The sequence below is a fragment of the Beta vulgaris genome, chromosome 8 (genome assembly GCF_026745355.1).
Source record: "Beta vulgaris subsp. vulgaris cultivar EL10 chromosome 8, EL10.2, whole genome shotgun sequence".
NCBI classification, from domain to species: Eukaryota; Viridiplantae; Streptophyta; class Magnoliopsida; order Caryophyllales; family Amaranthaceae; genus Beta; species Beta vulgaris.
The window spans coordinates 60033191-60053766 of NC_079209.1; the positions used below are offsets into that span (position 1 = coordinate 60033191).

A 20576-nucleotide genomic window follows, 5' to 3' on the forward strand; every position below is an offset into this window, starting at 1 on the left:
CTATTCGTGATCGACTCGCTCGACTAGCACCCCTATTCAAGCGTAAAGAAAACCAACCATTATACGTTTTTTCTTCCTAATATATATCCCTTGCTAAAATGTTTAGGAAACTTTGTAATATAATGCAACCACCACAAAACAGTTTGCTACTTAAAAAAGCAGCGTGTCTTATGTGTAACATATTACTCCAAAACTTATTGTGTAACACGTTTTCGGCCCAAAACAGGCCACTTTTTTTGGCTAAAGTCCGGCCAGGCTCATAATCACCTCTAGGTTGTTCCGACTTCCTCATAAATACCTTCCTACTTTTTTTTAGTAACCAAACAACCTCCCCTCATTTTACTTCCTCAGAAGCTTGCCCATAATATTAAATGACATTTATAGGGGATGAACTATACATGGAGGGCGTATGGTACGCAACTTCACTACCCCACCTGAGGCGTGGAAGAGTTGAGAGCCAGCTACAACGACTTTGACATTGCATATTTGCATTCCACAACTTTACCCAAATGTCAAGATTTATCAATTTTTAATCAATTTGTAGTAGTCAATTTGTTTTGTGCACATAACAAAACAAGTAACAAAAAGATATCCCTTACATGTGGATTATTATCAAAAAAAGATGCAACTTTAGATAACATTGAGCGTGATTGACTCATCAAAGTAACCTATTACTAATTTACTACCATTAGAAAATACTCACTACATTTTTAATCTTTATTTGGTACAGTACAACACATGTTAAGTGCGCCTTATGTCATCAAGTTTACCTGGATCATGTACTATAAAACACATTTTATGCAGTGAATAAAACTATATAAAAAACAAAATCCACAATAGGGTGTAGTTACATCTGAATTTGTTCAAGGGATATCAAAATGACTTGAAAATGATTTTTTTTTTTTTGGTAAACATGGCTTTCATTCATTAATTAATAAAGTTAAACATATTACAATCCGCTGACAGATGTTCCAAACAATAACTAGGGGGAAGAGGGAAGATCCTAGTTACAATACTATCTCCATCCATGTTCCTACAAGCTTTGGCCATGCAGTCTGCCGCCTTGTTGTACTGCCTACTACAGTGTTTCAGCTGGAGATCCGGGTGCTTAGAGATCCACTGCCTGCATGTGTTAGTCAAGTTTGAATAAAGGTCAGACAGACCCCTGTGAGAAGATTAACTGCATCCTTACAATCAGAATATACAATGGATTTCGGGAGCTTGTATTTGGCAATTAACACAAGAGCCTCAAGGATGGCTAAAAGTTCCGCTGTGAGTGGGTTGTTAGCATATGTCTTCCTCTGGAAACCCCAAACCCACTCACCACTACCATTCCGGATAACCCCCCCTATCCCTGCAACTTCCATATTCCCAACAAAAGACGCATCAACATGAATCATTAAGAACTCTTGAGCATGGGCAAAAGTGGGTGGGTCAGTATTTATAGAAACCGAACCTGTGGCAGATAAGAATTGTTTCACCTTCTCTCTGGCCCTATAACAAACTACTCGAAACGATGAGGGATTTTGATTTTTGAAAACGCATGCATTTCTATCCTTCCAAATTTCATGACACAAATAGGGGAAAAGGGTCCCCCATGGTAAATCCCAGAATGAGTCAGTAGACTGCATATTTTTCTTAATCCAACTTCTAAAGTCCATGTGAGTTCCTACGGGCATCCCCGGCCAACCCCAAATATCCCTACTTTTAGAGCACTCCCGTACAATGTGCGCACTATTCTCGAGATGAATCTGACATCTAGGACATAAGGGGTCGGTATGTATCCCTCTAATGGACAACAGGTGCCTATGGGGAATGCGGTCCAGCCAAAGAAGCCACACAAAGAATTTCAGTTTTGGTTCACAACGACCTTTCCAAATCCACGAAAGATCTGGATGCGAAGGGGAGTACATGAGCTGGGCTCTATACGCCTTCTGGAGGCTAAAGCCCTTATGGTCCACAAATTTTGGAATTAGGAGATCAGCGACCGCGTCTTGAGGCGGAGGTATCATGGTAAGGATTCGATTTGTGAGAGACGATGGGAGGGGCATCGATAATGAAGAAAGGTCCCAATTGCCAAGGTCAACCACACTGTTGACTTTCCTAGAATCTTCCTCTGGAGTAAGAGGGCCCTGGACCCAATCCCTCAAAGGGCCGATTGACAACCAATCATCATGCCAAAAGTCTATACTCCTCCCATCCCCTAGGTTCCAGGAACTATTTTCCTTGAGAAGATCCCACCCTTGGCCAATACTTTTCCACACAACAGACCCATTTTTGAATTTGGTTACTCGGTCTTCGTGCATATATTTCGCTCTAATGCACCTTTGGGCCAAACTAGGTTGGCCTTGGGCTATTTTCCATCCTAATTTTGCCATATATGCACGATTCATGAGTGTTTGGCAAGTGATGCCCAGGCCCCCTTGGTTTTTTGGCAAGAAAATGGATTGCTTGTTTACTAGGTGTATCTTCTTCTTTCCCCCCTCTTCGCCCCAGAGGAAATTATTACATATAGAGTCTATGTCATGCAATGTACTCGCTGGGAGGGAAATAGCCTGCATGTAATAAGCCGGAATAGCTGATAAGGTTGAGGAAATGAGGGTCATCCTACCTGCTTTCGATAGGAACTTTGTTTTCCAATTTGCTAGTCTACTTCTGACCTTATCCACAATGAACTGGACCTGATTACGGGTAGGGCGTTTATGAGAGATTGGAAGGCCTAAGTACATACCCAACTCTTTAGACTCCTCTATGTTAAGGGTTTCTATAAATAACCTTTTGTGCTCATTGGTAGTATTAGGAGAAAAATGAGCTTGCTCTTTGCCTCATTGATTTTTTGACCCGAGTCCTGACAGAAACTCTCCAAAACTGTACGGACCGCGAAGGCTGTGTTTTCGTCCACCCGCCCAAATAGTAGGAGATCATCAGCAAATAAAAGATGGGAAATAGGGACCCGTCCCCTCCCAACCCAGAAAGGGGTCCAGTCCTTACTCATGCACGTTTCATTAATCCTACCCGTCAAAGCTTCCAGACATATATTAAACAAATAGGGTGACATTGGGTCTCCTTGCCTGAGACCTCTGGAATGTTTGAATTCATTTGATTCCCGCCCGTTTATAAGAACACGAGAAGAAGCACTGGATATACAACTCATGATTAAGTCAATAGAAGGAGGGTCTAATTGAAGGTTCATAAGACACTCCCTAACGAAATCCCACTCAACTCTATCATAGGCCTTTTCAAGGTCGATTTTTAGCGCAAACCACCCCCACTTAGCTTTCTTTTTATTCATGGAGTGTAACACTTCCGAAGCTACCACAAGGTTAACATCAGGCCCCCTACCCTTAATGAAACTATATTGGTTCGGCGAGATCCAGGATGGAATTAAGGGTTTAAGGCGGTTAACCAGAATTTTAGTAACAAGCTTATATATCGTGTTGCACAAACTTATAGGCCTGAACTGCTTGATAGTATCCGGGGAGTTCTGTTTAGGAATGAGGCATATCAATGCCTGGCAAAGATCTTCCGGAACCCTACTCTGGTTAAACCACTTTTTTATCTCGTTGCACACATCTTGTCCTACAACGTCCCACGTTTTCTGAAAGAAGATAGGGTGGAAACCATCCGGACCAGGGGCTTTGAGGGGTTTCATACTGAACAAGGCTGTCCGAATTTCGAGAGAGGAGGGAACGTAACCTACACTAGTCATCGAGTTGTCCCTCGTTCCCGGATTCCTCAAACAGTCAATTTTCCCAGTAGAGTATAGGTCCTGGTAAAAATGTAAGATTAAGTCGTGGATACCCCTTTGGTCAGTGATTTCATTACCGACATTATCCCTCAGCCTATTGATCCTAGACGCATTTCTCTTAATGATAACACTTCTATGAAAATACCCCGTGTTTCGATCCCCTTCCCCCACTCTATCCATTCGGCTTTTTGTTTTCCAAAGGACCTCTTCCTGATCTAAAGTCGCAATTAGTTCATCCTGAAGATTTGTTTCGAGGTTCTGATGAAAAACTGACGTAGGGTGAGTCTGGAGATATAACTGGGTACCCTTCAGCCTAGCTAAGAGTTGACGCTTTCTACGATATATGTTCCCAAACGTTGCATGGTTCCAATCCAAGAGCACTTCCTTAAACTTTTCAAGGCTATCCTGGATCGAACTGCACGGGGTGGGCCACTCTTGGAGAACCCCCTCTCTAAACCTACTATCAAGGAGCCACATAGGTTCAAAACGGAACGGTTTATCACCTTGGACAAATGGATCATTTTCGAAATTTAGTAAGATAGGGCAGTGATCAGATGTAATTCTCGGAAGATGCCACAGGTTCGCATTCGGAAACAACTGGACCCACTCAGTATTTGCCCACCCTCTATCAAGTCTCTCAAGGATCGACTTTGACTTTCTTTTATTGGTCCAAGTAAATTTAGGGCCATTAAAACCTAGATCAATAAGATGGCAGTTATCCATAGTGGAAGCAAAAAGCTCCGCCCTCCTCCTAGAAATAGGGCGGCCTCCTAGTTTTTCACCTTGATTAACAACATCATTAAAATCCCCTATAACTAACCATGGTTTACCTAGATTCCGAGCAAAGTTCTCTAAATCATGCCATAAGTTTTGCCTAACATGAAATTTAGGACTAGCATAAACTGAAGTAAGCAAAAAAGAAATGTTTGTAGAGATTACCTCAACTACGCCGTAAACTCCCTGAGCACCCTCTCCTACAACATGGAAATCTAGAATGTGTGATTTCCACAGTAGAAGGATGCCACCCACAAATCCATCAGGTTCAAGCAGATGCCAAGAGTCGAAGCCCAAGTCAGCAATGATAGCATCAGTCTTCTCACGCCCCACCCAAGTCTCCGCAAGGATGACTAATGACGGATGATGGTGATGCATAAGAAGCCTAAAATTCGGCTTAAAGGAGGGCCTAGCCAACCCTCGAACATTCCAGAATAGCACATTCATTCCTTTTCTCAAGGGGGTTTTTTCAAGGAGCATCTTTAAGATCCCCTCGTTTCCTACCACCCACGGGTCTACTTCGGCTCCTGTTTGAGGGCATGTCCATGTTTTCCTGTGAGGCCATAGAATCACTTCGGCTTCTCGAGGGCTTCTTTGCCCTTTTCCCACGGCCCATGTTGCTGTAATCCCTAGTTGTTTCATCGGGAGATGAAGTCTTGCAAGCAACAGTGCATTGGAGTTGCTCCTGACCCTCATGTGTACGTCCCTCATTTTGACCATTATGAGAGTTCGTACCATAGGTAGTAGGGGTATTGGATCCACCCAGGGTCCCAAACTTGCCAACAAGGCTCTTTCTTCGCTCTCTACTCCTACCTCTTTCTCTAGAAACCACTTCAGAAAAATTTTCATGGACTGGGGAAGATGATCGGCATCTAGAACTTGAGGGACATGAGCTGGACGGAACTCGGAGTTTGAGTACATCATCATATGGTCGGCTGCTTCTGGGTTTAGTGCCGGGTTGGCTATCAAGGCCTTCACCTCTTTGAAGGTGAGTTCCGTGTAGTACTCGTTTGGATCCTCCAGACTGTCGGGGAGATAATACTCCACCTCGTCTAAGAATAGCTCCGCTTTGAGCGGACGTACTGGGCGAGCAAACAGAACCGGGCTGCGGGGACAGGTGATCATTACCCGGGGTTCTGGGGGTGAGTTGGGTGGCGACAAAGGCGGAGGTGGGGACAGAGATCCGGACAGATCGAGGGTCGTCGGGTCGCAGGGGTGCCACATTTTTAGAAGGGGGTTGGGAGTTTTTTCCTACTGGTGAAGAGGTATGTGAGGATTTATTTCTTTGTGAAGCTGGGTTAGCCGATTTATAGAGAATGGGGGTGGGGGTAACAGTTGAAGTAATGGAAAGCAGCTGAGGGTCAGTACACTTATCTGGGTAAAGAGTAGTTTCCGATTGGACTTGTGCCTGAGATTGGCCAAAAAAATCTTCCTTTTCCCCATTTTCCAAAACAACAGCAGGGAAGGAAGGATTTTTCTCCTGCAATGCCTGCAGCGCCGCATATCTATTTTTATTCATTAGAGGATTTTGCAAATCCTCTTCAGCATTGGTAATATGCGTGTAACCAAGAGAAGAGGTCCCATCCAAGTCTTCCTTTTCTCTCTCATCATCATTTCCCTTGACACCCTCTTTCCTAGGTGTCCATCTATGTTTAGAAGGGGCCCTACCCATTTTCTTTTTTCCCAAGTCAACATTCCTCTTTTGTTTCCTCTCTTTCACGTCTACCCATGCAGACTCATGAGGCTTCCCTATTTTGAAATTAACTTCCCCGCCATTACCGTTTTTCCCCGGCATGACATTGGTTTCCATTTTCATCTCCGGGCAAGCCCTGACATTGTGACCCACAGTTCTACATTTGTGACATAACCAGGGGGAGTCAGAGTAAACAAGTTCTTGACATGTTCCTCCAACCCATACACGGCCCGGAACGCAGGTGGAAGAACGCATCAAAACGCACACCGACGCAAACCTTTTCCGATCCCCTTCTAGAGAGTGGGCATCTATTTTGACTATGCTACCTAAAGCATTCCCGATAGATTGCAATATGTCTTTACGAAAGAACTCCAACGGCAACTCCGGCAAGCTGACCCAAATGGGATATTGGGAGATAAGTGCACTCGATGGCTTAAAACCGGGCTGCCATGATTGAACCCAGATGAGAGAACCCATTACAAACCAAGGCCCCTCTGCAAGGATTTTTGATTTCTCTTGGGCCGAGCCACAATTGAAGCTGTAAAATCCCTTTCCCAAGGATATAAGATTAGCATTTGACTTCCAGCTCCACAACTTCTGTAATTCTTTCTTTAGAAAATCATGGGAGAACGATTTTCCGACGACCTTACATATTATGGCTTCATTCCATGGCTTGACCAGCTCTCTGTATTTTTCTTCAGAGATGGGGATAAAAACATCATCCCCTTGGCACTGATGAGGCTGGACTTCCGCAAAGGGAACTTCCATCAATTGAACCGGGACCACCTCTGTAATATTCTGGGTGAAAAGATCGGGGGAACAAGCTATTTCTTTAAAGGATTTTTTTGGTGAAGGGGGAAGGGGGGGGGAGGGGTGGGCGACATGAACCGGCGACGGCGACCTTTCGACAACCGTGGCATCTGCTTGAACTCCTGGGACTTGCTTCGGGAGTTTCTGGCTAGGCTTCTCACTTACTGCCTTAAGGGCGGTGGGGGGAAATAATGCAGGTGGTGGTACAGGAGAGAATCCTCTCTCCTCTTTCTCTCTCATGTTTTCTAGTGTCACGGGGGGGGTTTCTTTCGACTTGAAAATGATTTGGTGATAGCTTTTTAGTCTTTACTATAAAACGGCATGTTTGATTAGATGTCATAAATGGGTGGTAATGATAATGCATTATAGTGTAAATTTGTTTTCACCCAAAAAAATAGTGTAAATTTGTAAAGGAAATTCTACATAATTACCCATGGTAATGCTACTTGACCTTAAAACATTCATTTTCATCCTAAACTATCATTACTATTCGTTACCACTTGTGAAAGTGGTATTGGGTGGTAATGGAAGTTTATATAGGAAAAATCATATTTTGTGATGAAGTTTATTACCATATATGATCATTGACATGAGAAATTCTTTACAATTTACACTAAATTACATTATCATTACCATTATTTATGAACACTAATCAAACGCGCTGTAAGCTCACTGTTAACCTTTACTCTTCAGATTGGGTTAAGTATATAACTGATTTTTTTTTATAAAAAAGAAAGCCCATTCCATAGCCAGTATCCCTCCAACCCAGCCTTTTCCTAAACCCATGTATTATGTGTTGTTGAATTGAATCTACTGTGTTGTTGTAATGATTTATGGCAAATGGGTTTGTTATTAGTTTATTAATGGATTATGGGGCTTGTTATCAATTTTGAATTTGTAAATCGTAAATCTACTATGTTGCTGTTGTGATTAATTTATTTCATCGAAAAAATAGAGTTTTAAAAAATCGAATTTTCTAATCGGATCCAATCTAGAGTTTCTAAATTCAAATTGGATTGGGTCGGACTCAAATTCTAATTGGTTTGGATTCGAATTGAAAAATTAAAATCCAAATTTTGTTTGCATCAGATTAAATTAAGCCCTAATTCAATCCATACACCGAACTTTCACCCTTAGATACAATCAGGCCCTCATGTCATTTCCAAAACTGGAGCTTCAAAACTCTGATTAGTTGTTTTAGGGAGGTAAGCCTTTAAATGTAAAACAACAGCTAAATAGTACTACGTACACTATTAAGTAGCCCCATACAAGCTAATAGCATTCCTAGAAGGAATATATAATCAGTCCACAAACAGTTAGATAAATACTTCGTAAACATAGAATCCTTCAAATAGTCTATCTACATTGGAAACATTACAGGCTGCTAGTGTGACAGTCCCAAAATCTTCTCAATTTGAGATAAATCACAAGTATACACTCTCTTCGGGCCGAATGACATAGCCAGACCATCTAGCGCAACTTAGACACTTCACATGCTCGCAATTCACAATGACGAACTACTTCACCCTAATCAAGGATGTCTTGGCCTAGTGGTTAAGATTGAGGTGTTGTGAACGATAGGTCATAGGTTCAATCCCCCCTCCCCTTCTTTGTACTTTGTACTGCCTTCGTGGCTCATATGGATAAAAAAAAGAACTACTTCATCTGGTTGAAGAGTTCCATTTCGATCTATAGAAAGAAGCACAACCCACAAGTAGAGATGTTGGCCGCTGGTGCAGGCTGGTCCGTAGGTCCTAGTGAGTCGGGCTGAGATTTCAATGAATTCTCTTGCTTATTTTCTAAGGATAGCTTAGGCTACGTTTATGCAATGAAACTACTCCCTCCATTTTCACCAAACTTCTTGGCCAAATTGACAAATCATATGATCATATGATAGAGAGCATTAGAGTGAGTAAGCTAGTCAATTATCTAAATGTCCTACTATCAGCCTAGCTTCCGAAAACCTGGATATTGCATGATGTATGAATTATGATGCATTATTATTTTTGCAAAAAATCTCTTTTGGTTTTACTACTTGACAAAGGCAGGCATTCTGGCATTGTATTCAGAATCAATACAATGGCTTGCAAATCAACACATGATTATGTTTATCAATGACATTTAGGGTTTAGGAGTATTCAAATTTGAACACATACAAACGTGGTAAGAGAAATCCGATGAGGGTTTTTCAAACTGCTATGGATTCAACCGTTAGTTATCTGTTTGACCATTAATAGGCCGACACTCTAACTCAGCTAAGGTTGGATCATGTCACACTTCACAACCTACAACAATCAAGTGTTAGCCAGCCGTGTAAAAGTAACAAACAAGTACTCCCTCCGTTTCATTTTAATCTACACACTTACACTTTTCACGCATGCCAATGTAAAACTTTGAAGACATATATCTTTAGTTTTGTATTTGTAAAAATTATAAAAAGCACATATTAATAAAATACATACTAAGACGAATCTAACAAGATCCCACATGACTATGTTTTTATTCACGTATAAATCACAAACGAGAGTCAAAGTGTAATTTGTGAATATTGTAAAATGTCAAAGTGTGTAGATTAATATGAAACAGAGGGAGTACTAATGAGGTAATGTAGATAACTTCAACCATCCTTGATAAAAGTGGTATTCAGAAGACCTCTGACTTATGCAAGTGCTTTCGTGGCTCAATTGTTTAGAGCTGTGTTACTCCGATCCGACACCTTCATTTACCTCAAAAACCGGGTATCGTATCGTCTTCATTTTAAACTAAAAACTTGAGTTTTTTAGACAAAATAGCTTAGATGGACGCTTAGACACCCGTATCCAAGTAGACACTTAATCCGTATCTGAGTAACATAGGTTTAGAGCACCCGTTTAGTAAGCGGGAGGTCTTGAATTCGAGTGTTTTGACTGTCAACAATAGCATTTCAAAATTATTTCAAACTTATACCCAAACATTCCGCGAAATTTAAACTTCTCTTATTGTTCACAGCCTTTCTAAAGTGTTATCCAGACACATCACCAAAACATGCAAGTGCTCTCGTAGCTCAGTTGGTTAGAGCACCCGTTTAGTAAGCGGGAGGTCTTGAGTTCGACTCTCAACGAGAGCATAATTTTTTATATATTAACAAAATTTTGAACATTAAAGACTGACTTGATTCAGTGTAGAACCTTTTACATTTTGTTTTAAACAATGTTTTATTGATCGTATTATTTCCACGTAAAAGCCCACATTCAAGCATTTCCAGAAAGCTAAGACATATACACAAAGCAAACATATTTCCAACATGCCAGATACTTACCAGCAACCTATGGGTTATCTGTTTGACCAACTATAGCTCTTCACCCCACCAACTAAACTAAGGCTGGTTCTTGCACCGTGGATCATAGTTTGAAAATACGGTTTCGGTCACAGTCACGGTGATGCGGGAACGGAGATGATGCAGACATGCGGTTGTCGTACCGCTAAATATCGCTTAAACTATGAAATGTCCTAAAACCCGCCTAAAATGTGATTTTTTACACCTTTACGATGCGGGTAATATCAATTCAGTAGATTTGAAAATCTATACAGCATGGGCGATACGATCTGATGCGGCCTTGTTTTCACCCTTTATTTTCCCATGGAGGGGGAAAATGGTAGTTGGATATTTTCATTAGTAAGACACTAAATGATATTAGCCTAGAGGTTAAAGTTGGATGAAGTTGTTATGAGGACACTCAACCTTCATATGATACCGTTACACTCAATACTAACAACTAAGCCAAGACAAAACAAAAGGAGAATTATGTAACCTCTCAAACACATACATTCCCGACATGGCGACATTTCCCACAATGAAAAAAAAGGCTAAAACATACCACTTCTGTTTCAAATTAATTGTTACACTTACACTTTTCACGCATGTTGATGCAAAACTTTGAGGACATATATCTTTAGTTTTGTATTTGTAAAAATTATAAAAAGTATATATCAATAAAATACATACTAATACGAATCTAAAGTGAATAGTGTAAAATGTCAAAGTGTAACAATTAATTTGAAACGGAGGTAGTAGTTAGCTTCAACGTGCATACGCAATGTAAACTCAAACAAGCTATTGAATATGAATATATTGTCTGCCAAAATCAAAGAATAACAAAACTATAATATAATGCAAAAAAGTCCGACCTGCCGGAATCGAACCAGCGACCTAAAGATTATCTGCTTTTAGCAACTACAGTCTTCCGCTCTGCCAACTGAGCTAAGGTCGGATGTTGATTTTAATTGATCTTTCTCTAATATCAATGCCTATCTTGAGAATGACCAATAGGAAAAGAGAATTAGAGAAGTATACATAAGTAGGAATGGCAATGAGACGGGTCGAGCACTAGAAATATTATGTTCCATTTGACCATTTTTCTATTTCGATTAACCAGTGTTTGGTAAAGGCTTTTTCATGATTTTTGGATTTTCAATTTGGATAAATAGTAAAAAAAAAAAAAAAAAAAAAGTGTTTCGTGATTTGCTTTTTGATTGGCTGAAAAATTGGCCTTTAAGTCATGATGAAAAAAATGTCTTTTGGCTTGTTGGCCCGCAAGTTGCCTAATAAACAACCAACAGGCACAGCTAATTTTATCAAACACTTTTGCAAACAGCTGGCTTAAACAACTAACTTAAAAAAGCTAATACATACAGTTAATGATTCCAGTCATCAAACCAGCCAACAACCAACAGAACACTAAGATCATAACTAGCGATTTAGAAAACAAGTATATTATACTTTAAAAATTATATGGAGCTGGTCTAAACTAAATTTAGTGTGGATTTAATGTTAGTACATGGTAGGTATAAAAGATGGGTGACTATAGGTTGTAAAAAGATGATTATATGAGAAAGAAGAGTTGCTATGTTATTAGATAACTTTGATTGTAATAAAGTATGATTATATGAAACTAAATGCGCCGTGCTAGAAAAAAAAATATATAAGAGTAATTATAAGTTGAAAAAATAAATTATGAAAAAAAAAAGTCACTATGATACATATGTGACTTTGGTCCAAGTATGGACAAGATTTCCACGCAAGACTTACTGATTATACTTAACTATTTCAACAACATAAACATAATTATTTTATTTAACCGGGTTGAGTTCGGATTTATTTTTATAGCTTTCGGTCATGTCCAGTTTAAGTTATCGTGTCGGGTCAGGGATTGACAGCTCTAGTGTGAGGTGATCAAACAGATGGAGTGATAAGTATAGATGCAAATTGCGATTTAAGGAGACAATTTCAGTTATTAAATCGCCATTTTAAGTAGTATTATAGTACTAAAATTACTACCTTAGGTAACGATTTTAATTTAAATCAAGAATAGAAAAACACGTCTTATCAGAGGTTTTATAACAAGTGGAACTTACTAAAGAAATACAACTTTTAGCAACTAAACAACCTCCTTCGGGCCTGTTCTCCCCAGCTTATTTTCAGTTCAGTTCAGTTCAATTCGGTTCAATTCGGTTCAGTTTATTTCAATTCAGTTCAGTTCAGACCAGTTCAGCTCAGCTCAGCTCTTGACAATACTTTTACTCTCACATATCACTATTCATTTCAGTTCAGTTCAGTTCAATTCAGTTCAGATCAGTTCAGTTCAGATCAGTTCAGTTCAGTTCAGTTCAATTCAGTTCAGTTCAATTCAGTTCAATTCGGTTCAGTTCAGTTCAGCTGTTTTATGCCGAAGAGAACAGGCCCTTCGTTTTAATTCCTAAAATTTTGCACTTATTATGTAATTCTTATGTCACTTTTATGTATTGGCATTATATACAAAAACATCGTTCTAAAATGACACTTCTACCCTATAGGGGTTAAGAGCCAGCTGCAGCAACTTTGACATTGCATTCCACAACTTTATCCAAATGTCAAGATTAATCAAATTTTAATCAATTTGTAGTAGTAGTAGTCAATTTCTCTTGCGCACATAACAAGTAACAACTAAATATTCCTCACATTTGGAGTGAACAACTGCAACTTCAGATCACATTAAGCGTGAATGCGTGATTGACTCATCAAAGTAACCTTTACCATTAGAAAAATAATCCTTTCTTTGGTACATCACACGTTGATTACGCCTATGTTAACCAATTTACCTGGATCATGACTATAAAACACATTTTATGCAGTGAAAAAAAACTACAAAAAAAAATACACAACACGGTGTTGTAACGTCTGAATTTGTTCAAGGAATACCAAAATGACTCGAAAATGATTTGCTGAAAGCTCTTTAGTCTATACTATAACTCTGAGCCTTCAAGTTTCGCTATCTCAAAATTTTAACATCAAAATGAGTATATGTAATCTACAACAAAGTCGATGTATACAGTTTCCATATCACTAAAAGAACATGTCATGTCTGTCTAGTTCATTTTCCAAACACGAAATCAGAAGCTGAACTAGTGTGATGATGCCCATATCTTCGAAGTGTAAACCGCTGAAATAACGCAGATGTCTGTAGATGGATAGATTTTTTCAGGATGCCACCAAAAGCCAGTGTGCATCACCAGATCTTCTTTTTGACCCAGAAGAGTAGAACCACAATTCCAATTACAATGGCTACAGGAGCCCATTTTTTGATTAGGGCCTACAAAGTTACAAAGTAATTAGAACTCAATATAGGTCTGAACAAAATACTACTACAAAATATTGACTTGGCATGCATTGAAGAGAAAAGAAGTGACGTAGTTTAAACACATCAGTGGAATATGTGAACATGAGCAGGAGTAAAAAGAAAAGAAAAGGAGAGAGAGAGCATGTTGCACTTATTTTGAGACCTAGAGCCTATGTTACTCAAACTGTTCATTTAACTTCAAGTACTTGTGTCTCCTAAACACTCCGACGACATAGGTATGCTCATGCATACTTCGACTCTTCATTTTAGGCCAAACTCATGGTATGTTTTCATTAAATAGCTGAGTCATACAATTGAAAACGCACCAGTGTCCAACAAGTGAACAAGGATACCCACGTCCGAGTAAGAGAGTAAACGAAAGGAAAATGTTGGTATTCAGGAGTGGAGGGAGTATTAAGAAAAAGAAAAAGTTCTGCTCTGAATTTAGTCATTTAAGCGGATCAAAGACTGCAATAACACTTCAAATAATTACTGTTGTTGTAACAACTAACCTGTCGATTTAGGTCTCTAGCCTTATCAGCGTAGATCCGCGATTCAGATGTTAAGCGACTGGACATTTGGCTGACCTCTACAAAATACAAAAGGAGATACATTACATAACATAGAGCTCGATAAGCATTACAATATATAATTTTCAGATAAATTCAGGGGTAGAACACTAAGTCACAGCAATCTAACAAGATACATCATTGACTCAAAACCAAAAAAAAGAAAGAACAACTCACTGACTCGTTCTGCACACTATTAACAACCTAATCTCATATGCTACTATGCTAGGTGGCTAGCCATGTAACCAGACTTGCTGCGACAAACACATTCAAATCTATCCAGAATAACACATATTGTCTACTTTTCTTTTCATCCCCCTTTCCACCTTAACAGAGCAAAAAAAAGACCGGGTTTGAGAGGATAAAACTTGCAAAGAATGTAAGCAAAAAGTTAAAAGGATCTTTTTCCTAAGAACCCTGAGCGAAAAGAAAGATACCATAATGATGGTAAAAATTGTACCTTATAGTGCTAATTTGAGTAACAAGCAGCAGGAGTACAAACAAAAAAAGAGTGGGTGCCTCAGATAGAAGAAAACTAGAGGCAAACAATAGAAAAACATTTAAAACATTTTGAACATCTCTACGAGAAACAATGTTATCTCCAATTAAATAGACAAAAAAGTAGCAATAACCAAGCAGAACGAGGAGTGGACAGACAGAGGAACATACACGTGCAGTCAATGAAGCCATAAGTTAATACTATGTACCAGACAGACTCTTCTTTTCTATTTCTAGATATAAATATGAAAAATGTTAGTAACATTAACAATAAGCCAACAATAACATCAACCATTAGAACACTAAAAACCCAGAGAACTAGCCAAGGCCAACAATCCAAGCAATGGGCATCTAAACTGTCAATATTCCCCAGATAAACTGTATGTCTTTCATGCCTTAAAGTTGAAAAATCGGTTAAAAGTCTTGCTTATTGGAGGAATTCCAGGCTGAAAACCGCATGGCTTTCCATATAGAAACATGTTTCCATTTAGAAGGATGTAGTTCCAAGTCTTGTCACCTTATATGATAGGCATCACATATTTCAGCTGCCTTGTCAGACAAACCACCATCTAGTTTGCAAAACCATCACACCAAGTGTCAACAATCTTACAATCGATGCAGTTCTACAGAAATGCGGCAGACATAGAAGAGAAAACCCCGAAAAATTCAGTCAAGGCAATCACCAATAAAGAAGAATATTCAGTTTCATGATTTCGAAACATATTTCAATGCACCAACTACAAACTTTAGATGATGCAGAGTTGATTGTGCCAATATCCTACTGCAGCCTTATGGTTCCCAACTTCCCATAACCATTTCAGCACCTTCACAACTATGATTCATAGGCAAATTATGAGTTGGCTCTGAAAGACCAGTCTACACTCTACAGAACCAAAAGTTATTGCAAGTATTCTAGATTTATATCTCTGATTTGAACCCAAATAACACTGAATAACATCTCCCTCACTTGCCCAGCAATTAGAGTCCAAAAGTTCGTTTGCAATTATACTAGATTTTTGTTTTGTTTGATATAGAACCTAAATTTGAGCTAAGAGATCAAAAGAATAACACGATTCACAGTGGTATGCTTCTGAAATCCATTAATCAGCTTTGTGCGCTCATCTTCCATTGCAGAGAGTATCATCAAAACAATTCCTAATAAAACAAAATCACTAGTTCACAGCCAATAGATACAGAAATCCCAATAAGACAAATGACAAATAACCCTGATCATGGTTAATTTCAGCACTTAAGAACCATGAAAAAGCTGCTAAGCTGGCCACTTAATTTTCTCTCATCTCCAAAAATAATAATATAAATTTATCCGAAGACCTCGGTTTCATGCACCTAAACACAAATAATCACCATACAGCCTGTTAACAATCCATGGCGTAGAAAATCAACACTTCTTTTCAATCCCTCAACAGTTATCTGAAATAAAAAACCCAACTGTTAAAACAATCCTTGTATTTGGACTTCATACATATTAACAATCACAAACAATTTTCCTCTGCCACCCTTCCCCTCTTCAGTAAGACACCCAAGAAATTGACTAAAGTACCCACAAACCTATGGAATTTGAAAAGACTCAAAGTTGATCCGTACAAATATTCTGAAAGAGCCACAAAGCAAGATTGTGATACAAGCCTACAAATGTACTAATTGAGATTATAGGCAGCAACATGCTGCATTGTCCCATTATCTCTTATTCACCACATCCCAATACTAGAAAGTAGAAAATCTTGCAGATTTTCAGAATGTTATTGTCCACAGAACGGTTCAGCATGCACTTCTCTAAACAGCTAACATGTATGGATAGAGCTTCTAGACTAAACATAAATTTTAGACTTGAGAAATTTATTCAGCTGAAAAAATGGTTCACCTATAAATATTTCTACATTGCATATTCTCTTAGCCTCCCTAGTTTCAAGCTCAGCTAAATGAGCCAGCATACATAATTCACAAAGCCACTCAGAGATCCAATCCTGGCACAGTAATCATAAATATCACTAGAGAAACTTGGAAAACTTCTGGTGTTAAAGCCTTTCTAACACTATATAATTTACCCCGAAAGCAAGTTCCAACATCTGTTATGTGGAACAATTACAGAAACAGAAGCTATAAATTGGGGCAATATGTAACTTACGGTCCAACTTTTCGCCAACACCAAGGACTTCTTGTACATTCCGAGTCATTATTTGGTGCACTTCATAAAGCTCATCATTCAGTTTGGCAATGTTCCTCTGGGTACGGGTGTCCTGGTACAATTTCTTTGTTCTTTGTATAAATGTATCTTCAGAAGAAAAAGAAAAGAAAAACAGAAACTTGTCAAAAGAAGTTGCTTTGAGGCAGATATTCTTCAAGTGATGAACTAATGCAAAGAACACTAAACTAATAAACATACCAAACTTAATGAATGCATAAGGTCTAGCAGCAGTTTCTATCTGATTCCCATTTACACGCTCAAATTCATTCTTGAGATCTTCTAGGTACTGAAATGCAAGCTTCTTTGGATAAGACCGATCACACATTGTCAAATAGCAAACGCTTCCCTCAATGATATAGCTGTTAACCAAGGTTAAGGTCACACTGAAAAATATCCTAATGCTTCTCTTACAGAAATAGGAGCTTAAAAGAGTGCAAATTGACAGAATATATCAGACACAGTGGCAAGGAGATAACTATTTACAGCACTTGTAAAAGAGCAAAGCATGCCATACAAAACTGAAAAGAATAGAGCAATACATAAACAGCATTTGCGAACAATCAAAAAAGGTTCTCTTTGCTTGGAATTAGTAAATGAAGATGAGATGTAGGTAGCAGGTCTAAGGACTGTGCGTGCGTATGCGTGCGCATGTAATAATGCTGTATAAAGCATAGGCTGCTACACATTTACCATTTAAAGGGCAGTTACAGCAAATGGAATTAAAAGATTCAATTTCGAATAAATTTTTCTTACACAATTCCTATTTAGAGGGCTAAATGAGCAAATACTTATATAAGTAGATTGAAGGATGTTTTGGAGTTATATAACTATATTTTCTTCTCTGACGAGAACGCTCCTCAATGTCTTCTTTGCCAAGAGTTAACAGAAGCGAGATACTATTAAACATGCCACACTATTAAGAACAGCCTTCATCTGAAGGAAACCAAACTCTCTTTGTAAAAACAGTCTTAAAGATTACTTGTTCTCACATAAAATCAAACAACCCATAGGCAAAACTCAACAGCAATAGCCCAAAGTAGGATCAATTAGTAGAGACTAGAGATCTTCCATCCCATTTCAACATCTAATCTAGTGTCACAACCGTTTCTCATCTTGCCATATCACCACCCTAACTAAATTAGTAAAGCTAATTAATTATACATACACGCGATGACGAAATCAAAAGGAATGCAACACAAGATAATATATATAACATATAACATATAACATAAGAGACAACCCAACGTTCTAACATGGCCGAGTGATTGTTACCAATCAACACAATTCATCATCAAGAAGACTATTATTTCCTGTAATTGATTGGTTAACAGCTTACAATAACCAACTTCATACAGTCAAAAGAATCCAATTATGTAAGTTACAACGCACCGATACAAATCACCTGCAAACAAACATCCAATCGAAAAATTTAACAGAACAATTCCCCAAAATAGTACATACACACATACGTAGGATGAGCACCATATGCACGATGAACATCAAGCACTAGATTATGAACATAAAGACCAATGCCAATGAACAAGTACTAACAAAGATGTACATATGTTCATTTGGCTTGTTAGCCATGCACATGTTCGCATCATGCTCCACCTACAAGTGTGTGCACCATCTAGGCGTTGGAACAATTCAATTAACATCTACATTATGACTATAACTATATACTTCTACATTATAATTCAAAAAAAGGATACTGAAATATATACGGTCCACTCTCAACTGACATTCTAGAAGGATCATTTTGACCTTTCGAGAGATTCTTAAACAAAGCTTTGATTTGCTGCTTGTAATATTCTACATCTTGCACATCACGCCCATCATCTAAACCTTCTGCTAATGGTAGACCATCCATTACACGCGCAATCATCGTTACTTTCACCATTTCTACTCAATTTTACCTTTTCCAACTGCGAAAATGCGAAGAAATTTCAAATTTTGAGAAAATTAGGGTTTCAATTGACGAAATTTCAAGCAAATAAACTACTATATACAGAATTGAAATGCGATTTCGATTAGAAATTGAATATATTTACCTGAATCGAAATTTAATCGATGATCTTCAGATCTATAAACTTCAGAATTTCTGAAGATCTTGGAGAAATGCAAGAATGTGATCGATTTTTTTTAAAGAGACATGAACTAAATATTTTTATAGGGTTTAAAGTTTGGGAAAAGGGAAAATTATAATTAATGGAGAAAAAACAGTAAGTAAGAGCAGGTGAAAGTGGAAAAATACGTTAGTTTAATTTTGAGGGATATAATAATAATAATTCTTTTCCCCTCAAAAAAAAAAAAAAAATAATAATAATTCTTTGATTGAATTTTTTGGGCTTTGAGAATTATTTGCTTTGGGTTTTTTACATTCTTGTGATTTGTATTGTGATGGGCTTGGTTTTGAGTCCACCAGAGAAAGCATGTGTTAATGCCTAATGGTGTAAAGATTCTTTCTTTTGGTTAAGTAGTGGTTTTAAATCATAATGGATGGTAGAGCTGACAATTATTCATCGATGAGTAGATTATTCATCTACGTGCTTCAGATAAATCAAAGTTTAGATGGTTTACACGCTTGTACATAGAACATGGTGTGCACATGTACATGGATAATAAGTCAAATGAACGCATGTACATGGATAACAAGCTAAATGAACATATGTACATCTATGTTGGTACGTGTTTATTAGTATTTGTCGTTGTGTTCATAATCAAATAATTCATGTTTATCGTGCGTATGGTTCTTATCCTACGACGTGTGTATGTACTAATTTCGGCGGATAAATGGGTAAAAATCGGTAGTGATGTGGGTGGTTTCGCGAGAGTAACTGTCTCATCCTTGTCCAGTAGCTTACGGGTCGTCGCTCAAGAACGTCTACTCCTTTTCAGATCCCCACGGACTATTCATCCGCTTGCCATCAATTCTTTTTTACGTTTTCGTCCATCACGCCGTAACCCCAACACCCCAAGAGGGATTGGATTTGAGAGTTTGGGATCCGCTGCCCACGCGAAGAAGTTCTTCTCTAATTCCAGTCAACAAGCCACCATTCTTCAGTGATGAGCTCTAGCAGACGGGTAGAGTGGTGGCAGGGTGGGTCATAGATGGGTTAGATTGATATGTAGTCGCTTTACTGTTAATTGATGTATAAATTTTCATTTATTGACTTTTTATAATTATTAGGTATACAAACAATTTTTTCTAATATCATTCATTTCCACCCACCCCATCCGCAGTTGATGGATAGGGCGGATATGAGAGGAAATTTTGGCGGATGATGGATGGTGTGGATAGAGATTTGATTCGCGGATGATGGGGCGGGTTAATGTCCACCGTCCCCGTCTAAAACTCATTGCCAACCCTATATTCGCTCGTCTCCCAAAGAGAGATGCAACCATGTTGAAGAGACAATTATCTCACTTGCAAACATCTGAGTGGGATTAGACATATTGTAGGGTTGTCAATCATCCTTGATCAACAAGAAGAATATACGACCCTTTGATAATGTATTACTTTCTTGAGTAATTTCTTAATATAATTGATATATCATCGAATTAGTATGATGTATCGGAAATAAATTTACGATAAGACGAGGTATATTAGGAACAGGGAGAAAAACTATAAAAAAAAGTTTAT

General features: G+C 38.4%; 1 protein-coding gene and 1 non-coding gene across 2 annotated transcripts; one reads left to right on the forward strand and one right to left on the reverse strand.

Moving 5' to 3' along the window:
* The first annotated feature begins 10057 nt into the window (after window positions 1-10057).
* On the forward strand, window positions 10058-10131 carry TRNAT-AGU (transfer RNA threonine (anticodon AGU)). The gene has a single exon. It is a non-coding gene; the product is annotated as a tRNA-Thr (tRNA).
* Window positions 10132-13198: 3067 nt separating this feature from the next.
* LOC104902293 (25.3 kDa vesicle transport protein SEC22-1) lies at window positions 13199-19164 on the reverse strand. The gene is made up of 6 exons (XM_010690016.4): window positions 18985-19164; window positions 18646-18858; window positions 17132-17292; window positions 16874-17020; window positions 14173-14249; window positions 13199-13633 (listed from the first exon to the last, which is right to left on the reverse strand). The coding sequence occupies exons 2-6, from the start codon at window positions 18831-18833 to the stop codon at window positions 13550-13552; spliced, it is 657 nt and encodes a 218-aa protein (XP_010688318.1). The 5' UTR covers window positions 18834-18858; window positions 18985-19164; the 3' UTR covers window positions 13199-13549.
* Window positions 19165-20576: the final 1412 nt, after the last annotated feature.

Excerpts from the sequence above, each read along its gene's own strand:
- LOC104902293 (XM_010690016.4), bottom strand. The coding sequence starts at position 18,833 with ATGGTGAAAGTAACGATGATTGCGCGTGTAATGGATGGTCTACCATTA. Across the intron at positions 17,293-18,645 it reads AGTGGACCGTATATATTTCA|CTATATCATTGAGGGAAGCG; the intron begins GTATCCTTTTTT and ends CTTGGTTAACAG. Across the intron at positions 13,634-14,172 it reads CTAGAGACCTAAATCGACAG|GCCCTAATCAAAAAATGGGC; the intron begins GTTAGTTGTTAC and ends GTAACTTTGTAG.